The following is a 19,980-nucleotide window of genomic DNA, read 5'->3' on the forward strand; positions in this document are numbered from 1 at the left end:
CGGGGAACCCCAGCACCCCCAACCCGGGCGCCTGAGCACCGCCCTGCCCCGAAACCCGCCCTGGACCTCCAGGGAGCACCGAGGGCGAGGGCTGGTGGGTGCCCGCCCGCTGCCCCCCGGCTCAGCCTGTTGCTCCCCGCCGCCACCAGCGGCCAGCCCGGCCAGCCGAAGAGCGACCCTACCGCCGCCGCAGCCGGCTGCTAAACCCCTCAGCGCTCGTCACCGGGGCGGGACGGCGCTGCGCACGCGCGGAAGCGGCAGCGCACCCCGCCCGCGGTAGGCCCCGCCCACAGGGCTGCCTGCACTACGCGTCCCGGCGTGCCGCGGGGGGGGCCGCCGGCGGAAGCGGAATGGTGCTCGGTGCTGGTTCCTGTGCCGCGGCGGCCGCGGGATGCTGAGGGCATGCCGAAGGTAACCGCCGCGCCGTGGTGGCGGACGGAGGCGGACGGTCGTTGTTCCCGCTTGGCTGAGGCTGCCGGGCCCGGCTGTTGAGCTGCACGTCGGGGAAGCGCTGCTGTCTGCGGGTCGGGAAGAGCAGCCAGGAGGCGGGGGGGCAAGGCTGGGCCGCGCCGCGCCGCGCCGCGCCGCCCGCCCTGGGTTTTGTCGTTAGTGACTGTGTGTGCTCGGCTGAACCAGGCGAGTGGCAGGGCAGGCCTCTGAACTGCGGTGGGGGAACAGGGTTCGTGTGCTTTCAGGGGGCTAAAGTGCCGTGGTCTGTAGTCTCCGCTAGAATCCTCAAGGTCAGGGTGGACGGGGCTTTGAGCAACCTGGTCTAGTGGGAGGTATCCTTGCATAGGGCAGGGGGTTGGGACTCGGTAATAGTTAAGGTTCCTTCCAGCCCAGACTATTCTATGGTTCCGTTTAATAGCCTGCAGATCTGGTTTTATAATGGGCACTCATTTGCTTGCTTTAACAAGTTGACTTTTTTTTTAATAGAAGTGCCAGGTTCTGTATTGCTGCTTGCTGCCGACAGCCCTTTAAGGGTTTAATGTGTGCTGTCTCGGGGGCAGGAGCACCCAGATTTGAACTGTCCTTGAGGACAGTCCTTGAGGCAAGGGCAAGGACAGGCAGGTGTCACAGCCCATCCTGGAACAAGGTGGTCCAGAGCCACCCCATTTCTCACACCTTTTTCTTAATGAGCTTTAAAAGCACGTCACTAGGGTAGTGTTCTCTAGACTCAGCAGCACTTGTCACCAGTAAAGAAAATGATGAACAGTTAGTTGCTGCAGCTGTAAAGTGCACACTTTTGGTAATGTTCTGAAGCACTAAATATGAAGTAGTTTTAAAGAGGTCTCATTTCTTGTTTATATTTCTATGAGTGTGTCTAAACTGCCTCCAGTTATGTGGTTTTTAGACATCATTATACATTCCTCTTCAAAACATTTTTTTTTCCCCTGTAGCAAATGAAAACTTAAGTTGTTTATGTGTCTTTCTGCTTCTGTGACATTCGGGTAACATTTGACGTATTCTAAATGGTATTTTGTAGCTTTTAGGTGTATAGCTTTTGAGATGGATGAAGGCAGCAGCATCTAGCCAGTTTGTAACTACAGCAAGTGTTGAGGGTAAGTACTTCTGGTTTTATAGTGGCAATGGTATTTACATCGCAAACAAGGAAAGCATGTTTTGGGAATAATTCTGTGGAATATGCAGAGGGAGGGATGCAAAACTAAAGTACTAGTTTAAAAACTGAGAAGACCAAAGCTTGGAAACCTTTTTTGTAACATTGATGATGTACCTTCAAAGAGTACCTCTCAGCAAATAAAGTCGTGTTCCACGTTGGCTATTAGGGAGGCAGGTGTGAGTATCTTAACTAAATTACTTCTAAACCACTGATAAATAATGAAGAATCTACTGCATGCATTTTATTTACCTTTATGATATTCAAGAAATTAAAATGTTTGTCTTTTCTACCCTGAACAGCTTTGAAACTGGTTTCTTTCAGAGGGTATTCTGCAGGAAAAAAGGTTACTGTGTAGATTTGAGTTCCATCTTGTCCAGGACTGGTTCATTGTCTGCTGCCAGCATGGCAACATCACTTAGAACTGTGTGGCCCAGCCTCTTCTGGATGCGTTCAGTAGCAGCTTGTAAGCAGGCCCTGCTGCAGAGTAAGTACTGATAAAACTGTAGAAATCCTGTATTAAAATTTGTTCTTTGAGAGCCTCTTTCCTGCGCTGCTTAAAGTAATGGAAGTGTGGAAGTCAGTTTTTATTTGAACACAGTCAAGTCTGATATTCCATCTTCTCTGCTGATAATTAAAGGGCATCTTGTTTTGGCTTTTTTTCCTCTTAAAGCTTCCGTGGTCCGCATATGGTGCTTCTCTAATTTATTAATTTGCTTGTAAATACCACTCCTCTTACCACTGTTTGATTTTAATTAAATCTATTTTTTTCAAACGGTGGTGAGAAAAAAGGCTACAGCAAGATCTCATTACTCAATATAAACAGCGAAGTGAAAAAAAGCGATGTTATTTCTTACCTTTTTATGTGTGTTTTGAGTGTCAATAGGTAGATGCAGCGGAGGTAGTAAAGGCAGTAGAAAAGACAGGAACTGAGAAAACATAATGGACATGTTACATTTTAGCGGTTAGTGGGCAAGGAGGAGAAAGAAATCTTAGTAAGAATCCTAGGAAGAGATATGAACTATTTGCAGCAGTATCTCGACAGAGCTTTATGATCTTAAAAGTATCTTTTAACCTAAATGACTCTATGAGAAAATGGGAATGGAATTGTGGGAAAACTCAGAAGAGACTTTGGGTGGTGTGTGGTCCAACCTCCCACTCGGAGCAGGCTCAGCTCTGCAGTCACACCAGGTTGCCCAAGGCCTTGTCCAGCTTCGCCTTTGAAGTCTCCAAGAGTAGATTGCGCAAGCCTGGCTGGGCCCCAGTCCACTGCCTGGCTGGCCTCATGAGGAAAGTGTTTCTCTGTGTATCCAGCCAGAGCCTTTAATTTCAATTGAGGGTGGTGTTTCATGTCCTTCCACTGTGCACCGCTAAACAGACTGGCTCCCTTGCTTCAGTAACCCCAACCATCATAAACACTTGCTGGGGGCTGCTTTTGGGTTTCCCCAAAGCTGCCTCTGCTTCAGGCTGAGCCAGCTCCCATCCCTCAACCTCTCCTTGCAGAGCAGGTGCTGCAGCCCTGACTATCTAGGTGGGCCTTTGTTGAACTCGTGCCAGTTCATCTTTTATTAAAGGACCCCAAACTGGTCATAGGACCTAGATGTGGTGTAACAGGTGCTGAGTAGAGGGAGATAATCCCATCCCTCCATCCACTTAGTACAGTCCTGGATGCTTTTGGCTTTCTTTACTACTTGTAATTTACTAGTGATTTCTTTGCCTGGACTGGAGCTGCAGGAACCTGGGGAAAGGGGTAAAGTTCTCTGGGGTTACTGCAACCAAGACATGATAGTTTTGTGTTTTGTATAGCACATATAGAAGTCACCAGTGAAGTAAAAATTTTCTTTTTATTTTTATAATAAATATTGCTATGAATGAAATTACGATCGTGCATGTAAGTCATAAGGTAATGTTCTTTGCATATTCTTTATAAAGAATATGCTCTAATGGTCAAATCTATAGGCATTTTGTTCATATAGTGGTTTTCCTTAAAAAAACAATAAAACTGGAAAGGTAAATGTAGACCATAGCTACCTAGATACTGTATTTTTTGATTGCACTATAAATCTGTGCAGTAAAGTGAATGTCTGTTTAGGAAGTATTTGGGTTTTGTTAATTGAAAACTGACAATTATTATAATCCCCAATTCAGATTTAGAATGCAAATGTAAATATTCTTAAACTTGGCACAGCTCTGCTTGTTTTTACATGTAGTATTGTGGGGTTTTTTGTTGTTTTGTTGGGGTTTTTTGTTGTTTTGTTTTTTTTTTTTTTCCAGATGGAGCTGTGTATCGTGCTTGTCATAAATCTACATATTCAGTTCTCCCTGAAGACTACAACTGGTACTTAAATGTGCTTTCATGTGTGGCCTTTTCATGTGACATTTATTCCAGGGCTATTTTCTCTGCTGTGAAGTTGTCATATATTGGTATCAAATACACCTTCTGCCAGTTTTGGATATCCGTAATAATTTCAACTAACGTACTGTTTCTGATCGTAACAGTTATGAAGTCAGTATTTCAAAAAGTAAGCATAATGAAAAATCATGCAGGACTCATTCTAAACATGGTGCTGACCCCAGTACCCCTGCAGTTTTATTTATGAAAATAGCTAAAAGCAGTTGTTTTCATTGATGCTTGTTGTTAAGACAAAGTCCAGGTATTTTTGTCTGCTGCATGAGAAAGTTGTGTAGAAACCATGAAAGACAATACAAGCATAATGGGAAACACCAGCATCCGAGTCCTGCAAAGTTTTAGGAAGATAATGTGTCATGGGAACAGGAAGGAAGGTGAAAAAAGTCGTATTTCCTCAAGGAACCTCTGAGTAGTGTCTGTTCATCATGCTCGTCATCTTGTACCAGGTGTAAAAACTGGAACCCCAAACAGAGCTTTATTTCCTATTCTTTTTTTTGTAAGTGCTATACTTCTTATAAAGGCATGTTGTCCTAGACATCATCTTTCCCCATTTCTTGATACAGTTTTACATGCAATTATCTGAAGCGTTAGAGATTTTTTTTCCCTAACCCAGTTACTTTCTTTTAGCCCTTTCTTCCTCTTTATCCAAAAAAGAAACATGAAGATGGTGGTGAGAATAGAGGAGGTTCAGATCAAGTATTTGTGACTGTTAATTTATAAGGGTTTATTTTATAGAAGATTCTTAAGAATTCATAAATGCAGGGGCAAATCTAGTTTTCTTGGGGACTTGGGCTGTTTGTTTAGTGTTTCTGAAAATTGTAAAGCATATGTTTGAGTTTTTATTTTTATAGCAAAGTGGAACTTGCAGTGACATCAGATTTGAAGACAATTGTCTGCTACCACCCATCGCTTGAGATTCCATATGAGCATACAAAAGTAGGTCTAAATGTATAGCGTAAGTAGTTTATAATTTTGAGTCTTGAGGGTATCTTCATTTGAAATACTGAGATACTTTTTAGCATGTGATCAGCATGTCTGTGAAGTTAGTGAACAATGAATGTAGCTGCTGCCATGAAGACCTTGTTCTTAGGTGAACTGAGGGAAAGTGGCAGAGAAAGAAATGCTCAGATAGCATAGTAACTCAAATAGAATTAAATGAGGTACTCAGATACTTGTGCACTTCAGAGAAAACTAGTGTCTGTGTGAGTGTACTCCTCAAGAGGATGTATGGAATGCAGGTTATAGTTCACACATCCTGATGTACAGATGCTGCAGTCTGGGCAAGAGAATATAACAAAATGCTGCCGTTTTCAACTGAAGCTCTGAATTCTCTTCAGTACTCTTGGCTTATAAACACTACAAAAAAGCTTTATCAAATTTTTATCTATCGGCAGTACTTACAGTGTGTTCTTTACACAGATGGAAGTAAGTTTAGAAAAGCTTCTCTAGTGTGTACTATTTGTTTCAATTTCCAGTTCTCATGCTAGTAAAACACTACAAATGGTAGCCGTGTTGCTGAAGTACCCAGTGTGAAAATTCTCCACTGAAAACTTAAAACATTTTAGCGCTCTTTGCCAGCAAGTTATATACCAGTATTTTTAAATTTATCAGTTGCATATGTCTCTGGAAAAGACTAAACCAAGGAAAAATGCTTGTAATGGTGCTAGGAGTTAGGTTTCAGGTTGAGAACAAACATCTTAGTCTTAGCAGATGCACAAACAATTGGGAAGTGACATTCTTCTCCAAGGTACACATCATGTAAAAGCTTTTTTAGTGGTGATGTTTATCACTATGAATAAATTTCTAAATAGAAATAATATGAATACTCTTGGATTAGTAGAAGTGAAGCTTTTGATTCCGCAGGTGAATTTTAAGGGTCAAGTTAGCAGTAATGATGACAGCAGTGCTGATTTTAGGGGTAGTGTAATCAGCTGTAGCATGCAGGGTGATTAGTTTTCTAGACATCTGCTCCACATTGGTGCTTTGGTTGGGTGGGTGGGGGGTGGTGAACAGCTTTTACAATTGCAGGCATTTTTCTGTATTCCTTTGGCTTCAGCTGTCAAGAGTAATGCTATATGTGTAGCTTGGTTTTTGAGTTTTCTCAGAAAAGGGAAATATATATACACTACTGTTTTTATAGCCCATACCGCGGCCAGATCCAGTGAATAATAAAGAAGAAAACCTCGATCAAGTTTTGAAATCCAGATTGAATGAAAGAGAGCTAAAGAACGATCAAGGTCCTACAATCGAAGAGCTCAGCAAAATGTTTTACACAACAAAACATCGCTGGTATCCTGTGGGACAGTAAGTATTTTCAATGTTTCTTCCTTTTGGAGGGAAATAGAGGAATAACTTAATGACCAGATTCAACCTGGGGTAAGTCATGTGAGACAGGATACTGTTAGTACGTGGGCTGTTGCATGAAATCTTAAATGCAGCACTGTGTAAATGGAAAACTGTATTCCATAAGGGTTTTTTAATGCTGCCCTTTTGGTAGCCTTTGCCACTATGAAAGATGTCACAGAGGAGAAATTTCTCATACCATCTAGGTAGTTACTAGTTCAGATGGTTATCAAAGTTGCATAAAAGAATCTAGTAGGTAAAATACCCTCAATGGACATGACCAGATACAGCCTGGAAACTTGCACTGTCTATTTCTTAATGACTCTTCAGAAAAAAAAAATCTATAGGGCAGTTCTCAGACTTCAGAATAGTAGAGATTTCCCATTTGAATGGTGAAGGTTGCACCTCTGTGTGCCTTGTATTCAGAAAGCTGGGAGGAGGAGAGCTGCAAAGGTGCAGGACAGCTTAAAGAGGAACTATATACACTCAGGTAGACCCACGAAAATACCCAGCATTCTGGTTTGTTACTTCTTCCCAGTTTGCTACTGCATCTTTTGGTAGTTGCTAATTTAATAGCTGTGGAGGCTTGATACAGGCAGAATATTTATTTATTTATTTTATCCCCAGAAAACTTTAATTATTGTGCTTTGGGGGTAGATAAAATGAATGAAATGGTAGAATTTTCTATGTCCGAAGGGTATCTCTCATTTTAATGAGCTTCAAACAGGATCTTCCTTCATTTAGGGTGAGTAATTAAGAGGGAAAAATAGGGATAATTTTTTTGTTGTCAGAATTTGTTTTTTAGTTTGTCTGCAAAAATATTACACTATTTAATGTACAGTCTGGCACCACTCCTTTAAACATCAAGTCTCTTTGTTCTGTAGCAATCACTTTAACCAGAGGAAAACCTGACGGTGTAATAAAATTAACTTCAGACAAAGGATTAAGAACAAACAGCAGTCTTTGTACCTATTCAGCTGTAGAACTGACTGAATTATTGCATGCTTGTAGCAGATGTAGCAATAGAAATGATCAGCATTATGTAACTCCACAAACAACAGAGATGACATCTAATGAGTGGTGAATAGGCTGTGCTTGTGTAACTTGTGTTTCACTTGTCTAACATGAGATCACTTGCTGGGGGTGAAAGCATGAGGGAAATCCAAGACTGTCCAAAGCTTTCATTCACTGCAGCCTTTTTTTCTTCTAGGTATCACAGAAGACGCAGGAATCCTAATCCTCCCAAAGACCGATAATTGAGACAACTTTTTGTTCATCAGCACATTACTAGTAACCTTTACTGGAAATAAAAATTACAGAAAGTGAGATGTTTGCCAGTTCTGTGCGAGTGCTGTAGCAAAAACATGCTTAGCTAAATTTGATTCTTATTCTGCTTCAGCAAGTTGACAGAAAAACGACAAAATGGCACTAATGAAGCAAGGGTTCAGTGCGGCTGTTGTACAAGCATGGTTAGCCCATGACCTAGTCTTAGAGCTGCATGCAGCAGGTGATGGAGTGCTCTGATTAAACTTGGTCAGAGGCTTATCACTGGTAAAGTGAATGCATAAAGTCTTGTGTCAGAATGGGAAGTCCAGAACTGGACACATTAGGGTTTGGTGTTATTCTGGGAGGATAGTTATGTTTTTAGAAATCTAATAACTGAAATGCAGGTGAGCTTGAACACTGAGGTCTTAAAGAGTATTGATTAAAAAATATTATATGAGGTATTTATGAGAAGAGTGAAAAAATAGTTTTGCAGCTTCTATTACACTTGTAAGATACCTGATTCCATGTTGAATCTGACATCAGCCAAGTGATTGTATTTAAGGCTTATTGTCAGGTACTGAAAACTGGCCATCTTGGTTACATTTTAGCATCCAAGGCATCACAACTCACCTTTCTAAATCACCCAGGAATCCCAAATAGCTGAAAGAATGTCTGTGTGTATTCATAGTTTGGGACAGGATGTTGCTGGGTTTGTGTTTTATACCCCACCCTGTTTACCGTTCAGTGAGGATGCTGTGTTCCTATGTAAATCAGAATAGCTGTAGTTCAGGGGAGGAAAAGTTCTTTGCCTCGGGAAGGTAATTAGTGAAGACTCCCAGCTCTTTCTTGCTGACCCAGGGGGAAGGATTTGCCCTTTATGACATAAAATGCTTTAAATTAAAGAAATTTTTGTTTTATTCTACTTCATAGCTTTAGCAATTTGTAGTGCTTAAATGTTTCTGCTATTATAATATTTTGTCATCTAGCCTTTTATTTTCCTCAGGAAAATGAGATTCTTTACTCTGGTCTACGGTTTTTAGGCATCAGCCTTCAGATAGAAAGGGTCAGCTTGGAACATTATTTATAAGCAGATCCTTATAAATAATCAGAAAATAACTATCCCATGTATGTCATACATTTTGATTGCATTTCCTTTCCAAAGCAACTTGGATAATCTAGGAAGGTTCTTGTTTCTTTGCTTTAGTCTAGTGTCATTTTACCAGCATGTGTTGTCTACAGGTTCTGCTACGAGTACCATATAGTCTCTCACCTTGGTCATTGTTACTACAAAGAACACTTTTTAAAGTTACTACTGAATAACCTTTTTTCCCTGAATTTCCTGTAGTTGGGGGGGATGAGAGAAGGCAATGTTGGGTGTGTGTAAAAGCCTCCCTTTAAATGCTTCTGGAAAATCGTACATGACGCTAGTCGAAGTTGTTATGTTGGTATTATTTTTAAAAATGCATTTTTTAAATCCAAGTGACAGTTTAGCTGATAGTGGTTTATGATGGCAAAGCATGAAATAGTTTTGCTTATTCTCTGTTATGTTTGTAAGATATCCGAGTCCATGTTTAAGCCTCCACCAGCCAAGCGATTTTGGCTCTGTGTTATACGATGTGTTGCTCACGTGATAACAAACATGCTATCATGAAGGAATGTCTGTTGTGTCTATGAGAAAGGATCACTGCTTACTCTGCAAGTTCAGACATGTTAAAATACTTCATTTTTTTTTCTGCTTAAAATACAACTTTTAAAATAGTTTTTAGTAATATGTAGTACAACAAATTTTAGTATTTTTATCAATTCATGGTTCCTGGTACTGACACTGGTGCATCTGTGAGCAGCTTCCATCTCATACTTATTGTTTTGCTCATGTCCCACTGTATAAAAATCAAGCCCCCTTTATTTACTGAAAGCTGAGACCTGATTTGTCACCACTTGACTTTACTCCAGCATAAGAAAAAGACATCCTTGGACTAATTTAAACTTTGAATTATTTTTCCCCCTTCTTCTCCCTGATACTTTTTCTTAGTGCTGTGTAATACTATTAAGACATTTTGCTTTACAGAAACCTCCTGTTATCACATTTGTCTGTTCTTGCCTGTCAGACCCTGTTTATGATCAAACATCCACAATCACTGTAGAAATGCTGGATTTCTCAATGTTTCCCAGACATTTTTGGATGCTTTTCAGGTATTTTGAGGGCTAAAAACCTATGATGTGCTGGGCTGCTGTTTTAAAGTACTTCCTCTTCTGACCAGTTACTGGGGACAGAGGCTAAAACACTTTCACATGTAGCCTCTGCCACTTTGTTACTACATTAATTCATAAAATTGATACTTCAAAATCTTTCCCTTTCTCATGCTGCCACTCTAAATCTTTCTATGTTCTCTTCCACTGATCTTTCTCCTGGGTCATCTGAAGCATGACCTAATAAAAATCCAGCTCTCACAGTAATTCCAAGCTGTCCTCCAGTTTTTCTAGATATCGAACAACTGTGTAGAACCGTCTTTATCTGTTTCAGTTCACTTAGAATTAGAAATTCATCCATTTAATTCCTGTCCCACTTCTATGTGAAAGGATAATCCATTTCAAAATTAGTTTGGGCTGTTTTCTGTTGCACTTGTCAGTTAATTGAAAACCTTAGTTGCCTAGAATATACAACGTTAAGTCTGCTTTGGTGTCTCTGTAGCCAATTTTAGGCACTTAGCCATTTGGTTTGTGTCTAGTAGTTACCAAGTGTTTCAGACCTTACTAGGCTCATTGCTGTTGATGAGTACACAGTTTGGTATGTCTTACTGATTTTGGGGTTTTTTTAGTAATATCGATTCAGACCATTAAAATTGAAGTTCAATCCTAATGAAAAGAAAGGTCTTTCTTTAGTTAGACTTGAATTTAAAAAAAGGAAGCATGCTTTTAAAGCAGGTTTTTGCCTTTTTTCCTATGTGCAAATTATGTTGTTCTGCAGATGCTTGGGACTACCACCAGGAGGCAGTCTTGCACAGTTACTCAACTGGATTTGTCCGAAACCAAACGGGATTTAGGTATGTCATCAAATTTAACACTGTAAGAGACATACATTAGCCTTTCTTTAAATTTGTAAGTATTTAACAAAAAGGAACTCCCTAGCAAGTCTGAAAGTGGTTGGATTCAAAGGGTCAAGGGTTCTTTTGTGAGATTTGCCTGTTACGTCTGCAGCATGTGGCAGAGATGTATGCTCAAGCAAAAAGAGGGAGACCCTGCCGGTTTTGAAAACAGTGGGGCTGTAACAGGACCCAACTGCCAAATACACCTGTGTGACAAGTTTCATGTCTTTGCTTCAGCTCCTTGTGATGATTAATGGAGGGAGGAGTGGTCCATCCATCCCTTCCCACCCCTTCAGTTACTCAGTCCTATAGGAAAGTTCACTTCTTGTCCCTGTACTGTTGTAGTGGGTCCGAATTTCAGCTGCCATGTCTAAATTCTGCTATACTAGAACAAGTTGCTGCTGCAGCTCTGTTACAGGTCACAGTAATGACATATTTAAAGCCAACACTGCATTTCTCAGTTACTGCAGTCTTTACAAGTTTTAGCAGCTGCTCAGCTGTAATTTGACATGCTCATTCCACCCTCAAAAGCAGTACAAAGTTATATAATGAAGAGATCAAACATGTTGACTGCATTCCTCTTCTGTAATAGAGGTTTGTTTTAATGCTGTAATATAATAAAACTGGCTTAAAGCAAGCTCACCAGTCACTAGAATAAACGTCATACAAATTGTGTGCCTAATGTAGATATAAGTTTGATTCATCTGTAAGATTGAGACAGCTACTAGTTAGACCTCTAAGCCTGCGTTAAGTCTTTGTAGGCTCCCTTTATAGTAAATTGACAGGGGAAAATAAAATACCTACCCAGGGCAGTTGATCTTTAAGATTTTATTACCTAGAATGTCAGAGACTGTTCTCTGGAGGTGCTTTCTCCTTCTCATCTATGAACAGGGAATGAAACTTAGTTGAGGGTGAGAGGCCTGCATCAGAACAATGAAAGCAGTTTGACTTTATCATATATGTAAAAGAAAAATACTGAACTTAAGATAAAGGCAACAATGCTGCTCCTGCTAGCCTTCAATAGCATGTAGTCCATACATAGGGACTCTTGTTTTCTCTGCATAGAGTACATGTTTTTACTGCATAGAGCAATTCACACACATTTAATTTGTAACTTTGAATACATTGTATATAGGAGTTTAATCTCACCTCTTTATATTTAATCAACCCTCCAATGCTGAAAGATAATACTTAAGATGTTGTTTCATTCAGTGTGTAGTCAGAGGAGAAGTAAGATAGTTATGTGTTTTACAGCACCTCTTCTAAAGAGCTCATGATCACAACTGTTACCTGTAGGTACTTCTAGAAAAGTGAACACAATAAATGATAATGTACTGGGCAATGTGCACAGAATTATCTGAAAATTTAAATACTATCTACACAGCCTGTTAATTCCACTGTATATAAATACAGCTGTTAGGATTCTGCACGTCAGAAGGCAGGAGCTATGTGGAAGCTGCATGCATCGAACAGCCTGTTTGTTCAACAATTTTGCATTGCATGGCTTCTAGAGAAGTAGAAGTTTACAGCCCTGAGTACCACTTTATTAAGTGTCTTGATGTAGGTGAGAAATGATAGTCAAGGCATCACAGAGTTTTTCATTACCTCAAGGCACCACAGGAGGTTGGAATGACCAATGGAACTGACAGACTTTGCCAGCTAGTCCTTCTGAAAAATCAAATAAGTAATGAATACGGAAAACAGTTCTGCTTATATCCAGCTTTACTGCTTGTCAAGATGAAAAACAGTCTTGGGCCAGAGGCAGTTTATCGCTTTAAATATGGCCAGTTTTGACTGCTACCAAAGTTTACAATTCCCCAGCAAAAGAATCTCCCTACCAGCAAAATATGAGTATCATAGGAAAAAAGAAAAAAAATATGGAAGAGCTGTTTTTTAGCTTCTCCTCTGCCAAAACTAGTAGAAGTTTAACCATGTAAGTATCACAGAATATTTAAATGAGTGATGAAAAGTGACTTAAACTAAGCTACCACATTAAGCCATTATCATGTAGAATAAAAATGAATTGAAGTAAAAGATTAAACTCTTAAAGCATGACTCTACTGTACAAACATCTATTTCCTACTAGCAAATGTTAACAGAGCTTTATAGTTTCATGTAAGGATTAGTGTTTCTTAAATACTGCTAGTCTTTATTATTCAAACATACAATGTATTTGTTTAAACAAATAATAAGCTAAGTGACATTTTTCTGAAGTCAGCATCTGTAGGAGTTACACTGGACCAGAGCTGTGCTGCAGCAGTCATCTTCACCTTCTGCTTTAGTTAAGAGACAGTGGGGTTTTCAACTGAGTGATAAGCTAATGCCAGGAAGAATTTTTCCTTGACCCCCAATTAGTTAACAGTTGGTATTCAGTAGCACAAGGCTCCACATCCCTTTTCTTTTTTTTTTTTTTTTTTGTTATTTTGTAGTTTTTAATCCTGACTGGCTTAAGTATGGGATCACTTGTCATTTTCCAACAATATCTTATATATTTATAAAACTGCCTTTCCCCCACACTTTTTTCATACAGTTAAAATCTTGGCATTAGTGATGGGGAAACTGGCAGCAAGTTCCACAGATTTTAGAACTGGATTGAGAAAAAGGATTTCCTATCCAGAGTAGAGGGAAAAAAAAAAATCAGAATTCATGGTAAGTTCACCATAAGCACAGATAAGAAAATCAGCACAGAAATTCCCTTTCTAGAGCACATATTTGTATACTCAGCTCTAAAATAAACATGCTGTATGTTGGCTGCATGGGTTACAATTTATTGACTTTATATGGCCACAGTTGTTGAAGAAAAAGATTTGAAATGAGCCCAAACAGGCCACTAGAAAGGCTGAAAGGTGACATGAGGGCATATGAGAAGAGCAGTGGTGGTCCTGACTGAGAGCAGCTGTGATTAGTACCTACACAGTGCTTAGCCAGTCCTTGCTTAGCCCAAGGACAAAATCTCAACTCAGAACCGTATGAGTGTTTTGCTTCAATATGACTGTTGAGGTTTAAGCCCAGCCGGAAACTTGGAGCCACATACCCATTTTCCCCACTCCCCACCCCCACTGCAGGCAGGATGAGGGAGAATCAAAAGAATGTAAACCCCATGGGTTGAAATAAGAACAGTTCAGTAACTTAAGCATAATATAAAACTACTAGTACTAATAATAATGGGACAGAATATAAACTGAAAAAGAAAAAAAAAAACCCAACAAACAACAATAAACACAAATGACGCACAATGCAAGTGATCACCAGCTGGCAACTGATACTCAGCTCAACCCAAGCAACGATCTGGGCCTTCCAGGTAACTTCCCCCAGTTTCTATACTGGGCATGACGTGCTGTGGTATGGAATACCCCTTTGGCTAGTTTGGGTCAGGTGTCCTGTCTCTGCTTCCTCTCAGCTTCCTGTGCCCCTCCTCACTGTTAGGGCATGAGAGACTAAAAAGTCCTTGATTGCAGTAAGTGCTACTTAGCAGCAACTAAAATATTGGTGTGTTACCAGCACTGTTGTCAGAATAAAGCTGAAGCACAGCACACCACCATCTAACTAGGAAGAAAAATAACTGTTACAGCTGAACTCAGGACAATGACCAAGATTTTAGCTCATGATTTTGTGGAAAAGATGTATAAGAAGCCTTATATTTCTTTAAGAGTGAATCATATAGTCAAAATACCTATGGTCTACCCTTTATGTTGGTCAGAAACGGTCCCCAGCTGCAGACTCTGAGTCCCTTTGAGCATGCCCTTAACTGCTGCGTGCTGAGGAGCAAGCTCTGGCTTTCAGTCCTCACACCTGTTACTTCCCTCTGTTCCATCTAGCCCTCTTTAAAGCAATGGCTCCAAATCCCTGTGGGGAGAGTTCACACCAAGCGCTGCTCCCAAGGTCACATCTTGTCTGACTTTACCCTACGTGCTCTTATAAACTGCTCAAGCTGATCATGCACCCTCAAACATTACCACATCCAGAACATGAAATACATACCCTCACTTCATCCTAGGAAAGCACCAGTCTCACTGCCTGCAGTACAGTTTAACATCATTTCAGATGCTTCAAACTGAAAGATAAAAAAATCTGAATTATATGTTGAGTCCATAGGTCCAGAAAGAGTCCAAGGATATGGGATATGTGGGATATGAGTAGAGTCTGCTCTAGAGGGAACTAGGCCTAGCTAGTGTGGATATAAGCCAAGCCTCTTGGCATCAGGCACTTTTTTTATTTAGAAATACAAGCATGCTTCCTGAAATCAGGTAGTTGGGACCATTGTTTTTACAGACAGCCTGAGCTCAGACTGTTTTGTCTGTTCAGACTACTAAGCCTGAATCAATGTGGTACAGACTTGGTGATACAGTCAAAACTAGCAACTCCCATGCATAACAACTGTTCTGTAAGCAACCCGAGTCATAAAGATTGTCCAGTCCAGAAATGCCCCAGTTGACACTCCTGTAAAAATGAAAGTATTTTTCTTCTGGATAAACAAAACTAAATATTCAGAGAAGAAAAATGCATTTTTGTAACTTCCAACAAAATACAGATTTAGGAGCAAGCATCTTCTTCAGCAGTCCCCATCAGAGTAAAAGAACCATACCAAAGGTCACTAAATGTTAATGTTCTGTAATTCTCGGCCTTCAGAGGTTCAAAGAAATCTCAAGAAATGGTTCAAGTTATGGCATTTGGAAAAATAATGAGGTGAAAGGCTTCTGCAGAAAAAGACCCAAACAATAATTGGACACAATCCTTGAAATCTTCACTTACTGATTACTAAATGAAATGTCAACAAAAGAAAATACCGGTATAAAACCCAAAGAGCTGGCTTTTTTTTCCAGTTACTCTCAGGACAGAAGGGGTTCATTTATTTAAAAATCTGTGACACTGGCAAATAAGCTGTTGACTTTCAACAGCTTGCCAGGTGTTGCTTTGGTTTTTTTTTTTTTTTCCAGGTATACTCCTAAATTAATTTTGCTAGAAATACAGTAGCAGTTTAGCACATATTTTTTAGCAGTTCATCTCCTTACCTGGCATACTGTCACCCCCTTAGAACAGCCCAAGGAACTGATCCTGAAAATGCAGGAGATTAAAAGATAGGCTCCAGTTGACTGTTGGAAGTATAACTGTCAGAAGCATAACGGATGTGTCGTTTGGGGAATTTTGTTGTTGCTGCATCTTTTCCATCAGCCAGTCCAAAGGGATTTCATTAACATCTCACCAGTCCTTCTGACTAAGTAGGAATTTTGACTAGATTGTGAAAGCTTCTAGAAATAATCTATTTTGAAGTGTTAAGTATATAAATGCAAATTGAGTGGAAACAGCTGCTATTTACATTCCCTAGACACAGGATTCCACTCCCCGATGGATAGAAAAGGGGAAAAAAAAGCCATTGAAAGAACATGAGGAAATTGGAAAAACATGGATCTAGTAAAAATATACGCAATGGACCACATCGCTGGGGGCTATAAACTGGTATACCTTTGCAGGTTTGCCACCACAAAGTATGTAGCCCACCTGCCAGAAGGAGCTTCGTGTATTTCTTGGAGAAAGGAGGGGGAAGGGTTAAAGGAATGAACACGCTGAAAACAAAAGCATATGAATAAATTAATGTTTCAGCCTTTTGTGCAATGGCTAACAGAGAGCCAGGCATTTTCAGAAATAGCCTCACAGAACAAAGCCCCCATTCGCAACAAGATTTTGCTATGGACTTCTGTTAGTTGGAGATTATGTTCTGGAAAAATTATGAAAGTTCCTGAAAAATGTAAGTAACATATTCTAGACCAGTGTGCCTGAAAGTGGGGGACTGCTGGAAAGTAAGGAAAGTGTAGTGTGAAAGCTCACCCCTTTGATGAACCCAAGCTTTATCTTTTTATTGGCCTGACAGAGGTCCTGCTACATGGCCTCTGTATATGTTCCCATTCACTCACCTGCAGCAGATCCCCGCCATCACGTGTTCTACTGGAAAGCTCGTGCTCCTTCCTGCCATGCCTGCCTCTATTGGTAACATCACTGGCAAACATCTAGAAAAAATAAACAGTAATAGACTGTCCTCAGAAAAGGGCAGGCATGTTTAAAAACACAAAATGTGACTGCTAATTTCATTTGGAGCAAACCCGCTCAGTCAAATCAGCGTCAGGAACCTTGATTCTTAGAGCCTGTAGAGCTGATTCCCTCCAGGACTAGTTCTGTTTGACTTGGGATTGCTTTTTTGCCTGCCAGCACACCAAACCAGTCATAACACAGGCAAACGTGGGACAGAAATGTCATTCCATTTTAGATACAGACTCTTGCCTGCTGCTCTATCCTATGCAAATAGCAAAACACATCCTTTAGTTCCTTCACAGAACAGGGTCTGATATACAGCAGCAGGTTTTGCAGCTTCCTTCTGTCTAGCATGATGTGGCCTCTCATGCTGGGTAAAAATTCTGCTGTGCCTCAGGCATCTTTCTGGATCAAATTTATTCCCAGAGGGAAAATTTATCAGAGAAGTGAGCTCTGAAAGGAATGCTAAAAATAGTGTTAAAATTTGGAAATACAGGGCAATGACATTGAAAGTTGGAAAAGATGTCTAGCCCAAACTCACACTTTATAAAAGGCTTTGCATATTTTGTAGTAATTATGGATATTATTTCCCCTCCCCCGTTCATTTACAAAGACAGAGATAATAACAGACTTCAGCAAATCTGAATTTGGTTACACAGAGCCATCTGTTAATTCTGGTATATGGCAGTAGAGGGCATCTAAGGACTTCTAGTCACATATGGTAAGGGATTAAAATCAGATGGCTGAAGGAGTTACTGCTCTCACCCCCAACCATTCACCCCACTCCATGACAGAATTTGCTACCTCAGGACCAAACAGCTCACGAAGCTGCTCCTGAACAACTGCAGTTTTGAGCTGCCCTGAAACTGGGGTTGATCTTATCACACCAAATCAAAAGCTGAAGTTGTTTAAGAGGAGAGGTATGAGTTAATTTCTCATCCGTACTGCAGGCAGCACTCTGTAGGAGTCCCAGGAAGGATGGTTCAGGTACAGCACAAGAGGAGACAGTAACTGCCTCAAGCAGTCTATCCAATTTAGTCTATCCATCTACTACTGTTGGAGCTTTAATTTCCACATACCTGGCAAAACTGCTTACAGGAGGGGTAAGCAATCCTGGGAATGGACAGGCCGTGCCAAGAAAAGGCAAGCTGTGGACCAATGCTCCTTCCCTAACCAGGAAGCTTTGTGTTTGCTTCCTCTGCTGAGCCCAAAAAATGCCAGTCTGTCTGGCTGGCCTGTATTTCAGTTTACAACTTCCCAACATGCCAGTCAGTTACAGGATGATGCCTTGAGCCTTCCTGACATAAACCAAGCACTAATCATGACAAATAAAGAGAGAGAAGGTAGCTGGCAGCTAGCACTGTTTTCTTGTCAACTGTCCAGGTTTGTGTGACATTCCACGTCCAGCCTGTCTTTACACTGAAGTGGGGAAAGCAGCCATGCCTGTCTTGAACCAAAAGAAGCCAACACGTCAGAGGCAGGTTAAGTTTATTACCTCATACTCACAATGCACTCATCTGAAAAGAGTGTTTCATCTGAGCAGCACATACCTATACCATGGGTAGCATATTTTCAATTAACTGTAAGAAGTTGGAAATTATATAAGCACATTAGTACACATTGATTATTCTGTTATTCAAACTCTTAAATACAGCAGCACATCAGGCCTTATATTGAAGTCTATTATAGTCTTAGCTTGAAATTTAAAAGTGGCTCATGCCCAGGAAAAGGTTCTACAACTCATTTAATGATTCACAGTACTCCTGAAATGATATTCATCTGTCTCCTTTCCATGGCAGCACTTTCAATCATAAACACTTAATTGTAGGAATTCATTCTCCAGGCCAAATAGCTCTGGAAGAATTAAACCATCTTTAATATAAGAACTAGAACAGTAATTTAAAATTAATCTTTTTTCTGATGGAAGACCATTTATTCAGAGACATATAACCCAGTTTCTTCTTCATCTTCATTATACTTTGCACTCAAAACTCTCCCCTTTGAAGATAGCCACTGCATCACCTGTTTTAATTTTCCTTATTAGCTTCAGAACTGACTCTTCGCCAACAAAGAAACTTTAATTACTTAGGGATTGGCAGAGCACAGGAGAGCTGCTTGCATGCCGTCTGTCAGGAAAACTTTTTCACAGACATTACTTGCTCTCTTTTAGTTTGAGAAGTAGAGCTCGCAACTGGCAGGAAAACATCTCGAGCCTCCTCAAGCATAAAAGGCTTGTTTTTTCTGGCAGCATCTAGGACGAGAATGCAAGATTTCACAGTGCTTTCAGCTGTGCTATCTCTAGGATTTTTCTAAGACAAAGACGAGTATACATTTCTCAAAAAACCCACAACTTCAAAGAGTGTGGTTGTGAACATGTGTGTGTATAGGTGTATGTGTATATATACACCTATACACCCTTTCTCAGACATATACACCCTTTTATAGCCCCAAACCGAAGGGAAACAAATAGTACAGCCACATCTTACACTATAATCTGAATACTGAAATCCACAGCAAATATTCTCCTAGTAGCTGTTTAAAATGCCTATCAAAACAGTTCTTGCCAGCCGTATTTTTTTCTACCGTGTTCTTGAAAAGGACCTGTAATAGGAAAGAAAATGAAAATGGTGTCAAAGGGTCTATATTTACAAATTATCCTCAGGTAACTTCCAGCAATATGTAGCTAGTTGTAGTTAAAAGTTAGACAATTCACAAAATAACAAAGTGACATACCTGAATTCTGCTGTTTATAAAGAAGCCTATCACAAAATAAGGTGAAAACTGATGTGTAAATGAATAGTTTTTTAAATATACATATATATACTTAGTACCCTGTCACCACATTCCACTTTTCCTTAACAAGTGCAATCAAATTATTTCTATGTTATTTTGTTTTTACTTTAAATTGTAAATAGTAAATTAGAGAAACTATAAAAGCTCCACATTTACTGGTTTTAATTAAAGATCCTAAGTGTGGCTCAATAACCTCTTACTCAGTACAGTTGAGGCCTTTAGATGCTACTGTAAGCTTTAAATAGTTTGAAGCACTTGATGAGATGAGAGAAGGATTTAAATGCCACCTTTTTTTATGGTCAGAGTTTCATGCTTGCCAGTGATTACCTATCCACTGAACTGCAAGAAAATGATCCTTCTTCTTCTCCACTGTCTCTGAAAGAAAATAATCTGGATGTTATTTCAAAGTACTGCTCTCTTAGTGCTACCTCTTGATG

General features: G+C 40.1%; 1 protein-coding gene across 4 annotated transcripts; it reads left to right on the forward strand.

Annotated features, from left to right (window-relative positions):
- The first annotated feature begins 305 nt into the window (after positions 1 to 305).
- On the forward strand, positions 306 to 7,697 carry MRPL42 (mitochondrial ribosomal protein L42). 4 transcript variants are annotated; one of them, XM_065670354.1, is made up of 7 exons: positions 306 to 411; positions 1,487 to 1,562; positions 1,921 to 2,105; positions 3,893 to 3,956; positions 4,880 to 4,964; positions 6,169 to 6,332; positions 7,582 to 7,697. In XM_065670354.1, exons 3-7 carry the CDS (start codon positions 2,024 to 2,026, stop codon positions 7,625 to 7,627), a joined length of 441 nt encoding a protein of 146 aa, XP_065526426.1. In that variant the 5' UTR covers positions 306 to 411; positions 1,487 to 1,562; positions 1,921 to 2,023; the 3' UTR covers positions 7,628 to 7,697. The 4 variants fall into 4 exon arrangements, with proteins under 4 accessions (XP_065526426.1, XP_065526444.1, XP_065526434.1 ...); XM_065670372.1 differs by having other exon boundaries at positions 1,943 to 2,105; XM_065670362.1 differs by lacking the exon at positions 306 to 411 and adding an exon at positions 569 to 636.
- The last annotated feature ends 12,283 nt before the right edge of the window (positions 7,698 to 19,980 follow it).

The sequence above is a fragment of the Lathamus discolor genome, chromosome 1, assembly GCF_037157495.1.
Source record: "Lathamus discolor isolate bLatDis1 chromosome 1, bLatDis1.hap1, whole genome shotgun sequence".
Lineage (NCBI taxonomy): Eukaryota > Metazoa > Chordata > Aves > Psittaciformes > Psittacidae > Lathamus > Lathamus discolor.

Bases quoted from the DNA above. Each gene is read 5' to 3' on its own strand.
- MRPL42 (XM_065670354.1), top strand. From the start codon at position 2,024: ATGGCAACATCACTTAGAACTGTGTGGCCCAGCCTCTTCTGGATGCGT. The intron at 2,106-3,892 runs GTAAGTACTGAT...TTTTTTTTCCAG, and splicing joins TAAGCAGGCCCTGCTGCAGA to ATGGAGCTGTGTATCGTGCT. The intron at 3,957-4,879 runs GTACTTAAATGT...TTATTTTTATAG, and splicing joins CTCCCTGAAGACTACAACTG to CAAAGTGGAACTTGCAGTGA.